This window comes from Leptodactylus fuscus, chromosome 3 (assembly GCF_031893055.1).
Source record: "Leptodactylus fuscus isolate aLepFus1 chromosome 3, aLepFus1.hap2, whole genome shotgun sequence".
NCBI lineage: Eukaryota > Metazoa > Chordata > Amphibia > Anura > Leptodactylidae > Leptodactylus > Leptodactylus fuscus.
In genome coordinates this window covers 124,462,584-124,471,037 of record NC_134267.1, presented here as the reverse complement: position 1 = coordinate 124,471,037, position 8,454 = coordinate 124,462,584, and the positions used below count along the sequence as shown (strand labels likewise).

At 43.9% G+C, this 8,454-nt stretch overlaps 1 protein-coding gene across 1 annotated transcript; it reads right to left on the bottom strand.

The window, feature by feature from the left end:
• Nucleotides 1-436: 436 nt before the first annotated feature.
• On the bottom strand, nucleotides 437-6,506 carry TENT5A (terminal nucleotidyltransferase 5A). The gene is made up of 2 exons (XM_075268280.1): nucleotides 6,014-6,506; nucleotides 437-4,884 (listed from the first exon to the last, which is right to left on the bottom strand). The coding sequence occupies exons 1-2, from the start codon at nucleotides 6,428-6,430 to the stop codon at nucleotides 4,105-4,107; spliced, it is 1,197 nt and encodes a 398-aa protein (XP_075124381.1). The 5' UTR covers nucleotides 6,431-6,506; the 3' UTR covers nucleotides 437-4,104.
• Between the last annotated feature and the right edge of the window lie 1,948 nt (nucleotides 6,507-8,454).

Here is an 8,454-nt window from a genome sequence, read left to right as displayed (position 1 = left end):
GAGTGTTCGTCTCAAAAGAGGTTTTACTATATACAGTGGCCAACCCCTTTAATATGATCACCTTCCAACTAGGGGGAAAACAAAAAAAAATGTAATTCTTTTTGCCAGTAGGTTCAATGAAAATACAGCTCTGGACTGTGAACTTGTCTCTAAATATGACATGGTTGCCTTTAAGTGACAAATCAAAAGTGTTGTTTTAGGTAATCTGCGTTGCTATGTGGGTATAGAGCCAAGTATTTTTGGCATGTTGTAGCTAGGCCTTTTCCTAGCTGACTGCACACATTTGGCTGGAAAAAAAAAAAAAAAATGTAGGATTAGATTTTTTTTTTTTTGAGATAACCCAATCCATTCCAGGCCTTACAGAATTGCTATTTCCCATGAATGTTATTTAACACCACTCACCCAGAAGTTTCCCACCAAAGACATACTACGCAGATAAATAGAAAAAAATAACTTTTATTTACAAAACAAATCCAAATATTGGACGCTGTAAACAAGATTCACAATCCTTTCTCTCAAGTATGAATGCCAGCAGCCTGTGTTTTCCATCCGCTCTCCTGCCTGTCCTTAGCTTATGTTCAACGTATTCCAAAAGAGCAGAAGCAAAGGGCAGATACTGCAGCTGTGAAGAGGCAGTGCTCATATTGGATAGAGAAAGGTTGGGAGCAAAAGGAGCCAAGCTGCTGCTTATTCTTAGATTCGACTTTGCAGCTTTCTAGCTCGCATGCAACCTCATATTACATTTCCAATTACTTTACGCTAAAATCCCCATTTGCAAATAAAACCACACGTTATTATAGATAAGTAAAATATATTTCCGCTTTAGCAGAATTATCTCTAAGACGTTAAAGTCTACAATGAAATATTTCAAGAAAATATTTTTTTTTTGTTTTGATTTTCTCTCCGTTGCATTTTTTTTTTTTTTTAATTGGCAAAGTCATCAACCAACGACATAATACAAGTCATGTACAAAGCGTTTTACAGGAATCGTTTAAAACTCTGAATAAAATATATGTTACGTAAAGTAAAAGCATCAGTGTGGAAAGCAAAATAATATTAAGAAAGTACAAACTCGACACGGCCCCCCCTCCCCCTCCCCTTAGACACAACACCCGTGCATTTTTTTGTGCAACAACATACAATGGTTTGGCTTGAAAGAGTTCTGATGTTTCATCACATTTGTATTAGAAGGTTTATCTCGACATAGATTAGCAATAAATCCATCCGCCATACAAACTGTCCAATGGCTGGTGTTTAAGGAGTCATGGATTTCAAAGGGGGCTTTGTCTCTCCTGCAAATTCTCCGGTCCAACATATTGGATGACAGACAAGTCATTTCTACTGATTGCTGCAAGAAATGGCTGTACAAAATACTACAGAAAAAGGGATAAAACTAAGCTCAACTATGACTAAAACAAGTACATCTGTGTCCTGGCTGCCGGAAAGGAGACCAGCTGTAAAAATAAAAATATATATATATATATGTATAAAATCTGAACAAAGTGAAATGTCAGGAAGATACGCATGCAGAAGAAATAAAGAGCGTTGTGTAAAAGATTGCTTACCCAATAGTGGTGCTTGTGCTAGAGCCATATGTACTTCTACACCTACTGTAATAGTTGCAGGAAGAATAGCTATACCCCATCACCAGCTGATCCTATTTCCCCAGCCATCCCCTTCATGACATGTGAATCCTTCTATCTATGGATACTGTTTGATTTAGACAAGCACATCTCAATCCTGACTTACTGTCTGGAGGAACGAGACCTGGGAATCGAGCCCCTCTCTTCACTATTAATCATGGAAGGCTCTCCTCCATTGACCAAACAGAAAACAGACAGGAGCAGTCACAGAAAAGGCCAGAAATTTCCGTGTAAACAGAGTGGCAGTGCAATAGCTTTAACAGATCCTGCTAAATTCACAGGAATGGTGCTACAGTAAACAAATCAGATTCCTGCTAGAACAGCCTTTAAAAGACTGGATATGAAGAAGAAGAAAACTCCAGACAGATATTCGATCTCACAATTTCCACAAACTATGAACAATGACACGATTTCAATCCCTCAAAAGAAGCCTTGGGGGCCAGAGTCAGACTTAACCACTAAGCTGCCAGAGCGTTATACAAGGCTCTTCTGCACACTGTCGGTACCAACCTGTACACATCACTGTGCTGTGAGCATACTATCTGCTAGAATTAAGGGTTGGATTTGGCACTACGTTAAAACCGTTCATGCAAAAATACATCAATTCTCAAATTTCATGCGGATTAACTAGAAAACGAGAAATTACCAAGCTTCCTTCTGGAAAAGGCAAGTAAAGCAGTCACAAATAGAGCTAGTAATCCGTGACTACGATGGCTTCGGAATTGCCATACTTCCACAGTGATTCCAAATGAAGACCCCGCATCTGCAGAACAAAAGGCCTGGCAGAAGTGTGTCTGCATAGTTGTACTTTAGCAAATGATTTAGTAAGCACCAGGAGCTGCGAAACAATAAATTAATCCAGATATTGAAGCTTTCAGTCAGGTCTGTGCACATCACATGGAGGCAGCAGACTGTAAGAGCAAGCACAGGCCAAGATAATAAATCTATACTAGGAGTAAACAAGGGGCTGTCCTCTGCAGATGACTACAATACATTACTTGTCACCACGTCCTGCTCTCCATCGTACCCTGCTGAGATGAATGTAGTATTGCTAGACCAATATGAAACAACTTGTGGAGCCCTGGCTCCTGGAGGGTTAACACTAGCTACAGTGTCTGCCTGCAAAATACAGCAAAACAAAGAGTAAATGAAAAACCTTCTCGAACAAGGTTACAGTACTAACATTGTAAACTCAGAAATGACAGCTAAACTGAAAGGAATGGCAAAGACGGAAATACTGAGCTACAAGAGCCGTGCAATTCAGCTAGTTCACATTAAATACCTCTAGTGGTCCTATGATGCAGCAATGGATTTGTTCAAAGCAGATGAAGATCCACAGAAATTCCTACTTATTCATGGATTTGTCTAGAAAATGGGTCGCCACTGACATTGATATGAATAGAATTCTAAAATACTCAACCGATTGATCTCTACTGACACCTCCACACTCTAGAGTTTCTTAAAGGGGAATGTGTAAGACATTACCCAGAAGTGTTCATTTCACAGACTTTCCAGGTCATTGGAAGGCTTTACTACACTCAGACCTTCTCTAAGTGCTACATTTATCTCACCCAGGTCTCAATAATAAACCTCTATGCATGTGGAAACATATGCAATAATAAACTTTATACAAGTGTCTGCTTTATTTATTTTTTTAAGTTTTCACTTTTTCAGTTTCGAATCCCTGATAAATGAAAATGTGCGATTTAATCACAAAGATATGTCGGTAATTTTCGGAAGGAAACAGGCACTTTGATACAGTAAATAAACAGGTACACAAATAAGCTCTACTCTCCCTCTTCCTGTTTTGGGTATGTTTCTTTAAGAAATCTTTGGTCCTCAAGCATTATGTTTGCTACTATCTCTCTAAGCACTGTCACATTTGTACAATGTGATTCATGCAGATATCTAGAAAGAATATGCCTTATCTTTCAGAAGGTTTGACAGTTGGGAGACGTGTGCCACCCTACTGCGGTTAACAGAGTCCAAGAAAGCATTTCATGTGAGCAGGCAGGTTATACATTCTACGTGACACAAGATCACCAATGCTCAGTCTAGCTAGCCAATGCATCTTCCTTCACGCGTTGCTATAGATAGTTGAAATTCAGAAGGAAATGTTAAGAGCATTTACTCCCTTTTGCAAATTCCATTCAACTAACCAACCGCTTTCTATTGAAAGGTAAAGCGAGCAGGAACTGCCAACCTGTACTTACATTAAGCAGGCCTCTGTCCATACTACAGGAGGCGACGTGAGCTTTAAATGACAGGTTGCTTTGTGCTCTGGGGTTGAACCCAATAAATTAGGAGCTTATCATTCTGATCATGCTCTCATGAATTCTATATGAACCACAAGCCTCACAAAGATAGAAACCTAGAGCAGATCATCACTGTCAAACTCACACCTTATTACATAAGCAGGTATGCCCCTGCTTATTACGGATAGGAAAAGGTCTCCTCAGTCTTAATTGCAGGGTAACCAAGTGGAGTAGGTATGCTGCTGGCATGTAAAGACAGGTTGAACCTGGGCAATATAGTAATTGCTGAAGTTGGCATCTGCTACATAGGGGGCTGGCTGGTAGTAGCATGTCACGTTGGCTACATTGGGTATAATGTTTTGTTCAGCCAGTACTCGTATGGCGAGCATGGTGATAAGGCTCAAAGTCTGCCTTCGCTCATGTCCCATGAGACATACTGTGCTTTCATTGACCACGCCATGTAGAGTCATGAGATAGTCATACTTGCGGTCTTCTAAGCCCACAAAGTGGTTCTGCAGGTAGGACTCCAGCTTTCTTTGCTGTTCTCCAATGTCTGAAAAGTCAATGAAAAATCTAGAGCACATGTACCTCTGCAGGGACTTCATTTCTGATTCAGAGGCTGCCCTGAAGCCCCTTACCAATAGGTTGCAGTACTTGAGAAGGCCACCTCCACGGATCTCCTCGGGGTTTCTGGTAGCAATGATCTTGTGACAAAGGTGATCAAAGGCTTCCTGGAAATCCCCATATACACTCTCCCCAATGATGGTCGGATGGAAAGTTTCAGTCATTGGGTTCTCTGAGCACTCGTAAAAAAGCAAGAGAGAATCCAGCTTAATCTGAAAGGAATCTACACTGAACTCAAACTGTCTCCTCAAGGAATCCACAAATTTGAGCTCCACATTTTTGCCATGGTTATTAGATAAGGAGATCAGGCTCCATCGGTCAGAGTCATTGCAGACTTTTACCATCTTCTGGACGTAAGCTTCCTGGAATGGGAAAGACAAACACAAGAACAAGTCAAACTCAAAGCTTGGTGATAAGTGGACAACCCCCTTGGTCTCAGGCCCCAGATGCCAAAAAAAGGAACCATGGAAAAGGGCGGTGATAAAGGCACACAGTGATGAAGGAGCATCAGAAGTTAGGTTGGCACTTCTACAACTACAATGTAGGTACAGTGTGCTAGACGTAGATGGCATTACTACTCATTACCGTGGTGTCACCTACTCAGTCCATAAGTACAGCAAGTATAATAATAGGTATATTAAATATATATAAGTACTAGGAGTAGGGATTATGAGCACCCATCATCGGGGGTTTCCTATACAATCTATAAGTACAGTATTTGTATAGTGCTACTAGGAAGAGCTATGTGCACTCATTATCTGGGGGTTCCCTATACAATCTATAAGTGCAGTAGATGTATAGTACTAGTAGAAAGGGCAACTAGATTTCATCACTAGGTCTCTATAAAATCTGTAAGTACGGTAGGTGTATAGTACTAATACATAGTACTAATAATATCAACCACCAGCACCCATGGTATGTTCATAGTACTTGTGGTAAAAGCTATAGCACCCATAATCATGGAGTCTCTCATACAACTAATAGTACTAAGCTGTACAGTACTAATACTAAGGAGCTACTATGTGACTCATCGTCGATTCCCCTGTGAAATATATACAGGGGAAGTACAGCAGGAATCTAGTACTAGCAGCAAAGGCTATTGACAGCCAATATCAGGGTATGCAATCTATTACTACAGTATGTGTATAGTACTAGTAGTAAGGGCTATGAACACACATTATTTATTAGTTATATGATTAGTACTAGGAGCAAGGCAATATATGCACTGATCATCGAGTCCACTAAAAGTACAGTAAGTGCATAGTATTAGTAGTGAGGGCAGTCCCCTATATAATCTATATATAAGGGCTATAGGCACTTATCATCAGTGTGTCCCCTATAGAACCTAGAAGTACAGTAGGTGTAGAGTATTAGTAATAAGGGCTATGGGCACCTATACAACCTATAAGTACAGTACGTATACAGTACTAGCAGTCAGGGTGCCCCATGTTGCTGGCACAGAAGGGGGTCACACCTGGAGCCAGAATTTACCTTTAGGGTGAGCGGGGTTATCTTCTCCTTGTTAACTCCTTCGGGTAAGAAGTCTAGCAGGCAGTCCAGCACCACGTCCTTGACGGTCTGGAACTCAGCCTCTCCCTTGAGGTCCACGCAGAAGATGAGGTCCAAGTCCTTGTAGCCCAGTCCGCTGTCCTCATGGAGGATGTGACTGGCCGCAGAGCCGTTCAGCCGCACGTCCCGCACGTTGATGTTGCTCTCCTCCAGGCGGTACCGCACCACCTTCACAATCTGCCGGGGCTTCATCTCCAGAGTGGGGAAGTTTCCCCGGCCGTGGATGGGGATGGTCTCTGTCAGGATGGCGTCCAGGCGCTGCACTTGTTCCCAGCTGAGGACATTACAGTGACTGCTGTCACCGCAGCCTGAGCATATGCCACCTTCATCATCTGCCATGGTGAGATGCCGTGCTGCCCGCTCTGCCAGCCTTGAGTGTCTCGTCCACACGATGTTACAAATACACACGCACCAATGAGCTAATCCGCGACTTAGTGCGCAGCTGGCCCCGCACTGAGCTCTATACCTGCAGTGTGACCAGGGAGAGATGTGCGCCGCTCGCCCCCTCACTACTTTATATATGAGGTATCGCTGTGGCGGCGCCTGCACTCACTGGTCCTCCCAGACACGCCCCTCTATTAGCATAGCGATGTGTCCGGGCAGCTCCTCTCCTCTCACTACTTCTATACAGTACACGGAGCTCTATATGTGGCCCGGGCGGCTGTGTGTGTATGTGTGTGACCAAGGGGGAGGGGGACAACTTCTGTCACAGAGTGCACGGCTTGACCCGGGCAGCCTGCGTCATGGAGAAGACTTTAATCTTATAATGAGCGGAGTCTATTCTTTCCAGACGGCTCCTCCGCACACGGTAATGAGGGCAATTACTGAGGAGAGAAAGCGGCACAGCCACCACTACGGGCGGCCCCTCTGGTACCTCAGGGGCCAACGGACGGTGACGAAGCCCACTGCGTAGCTACTAGAAGCCCCGAGAACTCTCCTGCTGCCGCCTCTGGAATTAGCGGACAGCTGGGAGACTCGCGAGCCCTGACAGACACACCGGTGTCAGCCAATCCGCCTGCTATGACGCAAATACATTCTTGTGACGTCAGCAGCCTGTGCTATGTATACGGGAGGGGCGGGGCCAGGGTCTCCCTGAATGAGAGCAGCTCATCGCTAGCATTCTTCATGAGCCTGGCCTGAGGGCGCCCTATATACAGCGCCACATAGTACCGAGCTGTGCGCGCTCCCGCCTCACATCTGCTCCTCGTCACTTATCTCTCTAATCCCGCACAGGGAACACAGAGAATTAATTATGGATGATTATTCGCCACTCTGTTCGCATGAGTCACAGAAGCCATGAAGAAGACGGGCTCTGGCTCCATGCCTGGGGGAGCCGAGGGTTCAGCTGCGGGACAAGAGCGCCGCCTGCTGCTAGTCTGTCACACGGCAGCCAAGAGGGGGGCGCTAGGGAGAAGGGAGAGACACAGACTCCTCTGTACAGTCACCTGCAATTCACTGGATTCTGAGAAGGAATGAATGGACGGCTCCTCTCCCCTTACACATGGCCGCTGATAATGTGGGGAGATCCTGTTACGGTTCTGTTAGCTGATGGCAGAGATAGGCATTGGCTCAGCACTCCACATGCCTACATTTACTTTAGCTATTCCTCCCACTATACAAATAGACAGAGGGAGCCCCACACTAAATGCATCTACGTCACAAGACAAGCACAAAACTCATCTGAGCTTGTCACCTGAGGTGGATGACAGCCATAGGTGTTACCTGAAGCTTTTCGGCCCCCATGGAAAACATGTAATGGAGCCCGCACTATCATGTGCTATTTCTAATACTGTTGTCTTCCCATGTTGTACAAGGCCTTTGGGCTCCCTGAGGCTCCTGGGCCAGGAAGCGATTTCTGCACCCCTATAGCTTTGCCCCTCTGGCAACAGCATCGGGCCAGTCACCTATAACACTGTCCCAGCCCAGAATTCGCCTCCAATGAGATGCAGCATATACACAGGAGTTATGGAGCCTGCAGTAATGGATGAAGTGGTCAGTGCTTAGTTCATTGCACTGATCGTATCCGTCATGACTTCTGGCTATATAGGTAGTTTTCTTCTGCTTTTAGATTTATTTCTCAAAATAGTTGTCTCTTTCATCATTGGACAATTTTCATATTGTAGACAAATGATGATAAAATCTAAATTATAAAATTAATATAGGTAGATTATACCCTATTAAGCCCCTTACACATGACTGTGTGGTACCGTAGGTCAATGTGCTAGCTGGGTTTTTCCCAGATAACATTTTTTTGAAAAATGCAGCATGTAAATTTTACCATGTGGAAATGCTTATGTTTTCCCAATAGGTTTAATAAGGACAATAAAACTGCAGAGGAAACCAGAATGAAAAATGCTGCGGAA

What these genes read in the sequence shown, in the direction of transcription:
- TENT5A (XM_075268280.1), bottom strand. Translation starts at nt 6,430, where the DNA reads ATGGCAGATGATGAAGGTGGCATATGCTCAGGCTGCGGTGACAGCAGT. An exon ending in TAACCCCGCTCACCCTAAAG is followed by an intron (nt 4,885 to 6,013) that starts GTAAATTCTGGC and finishes TTCCCATTCCAG; the next exon opens with GAAGCTTACGTCCAGAAGAT.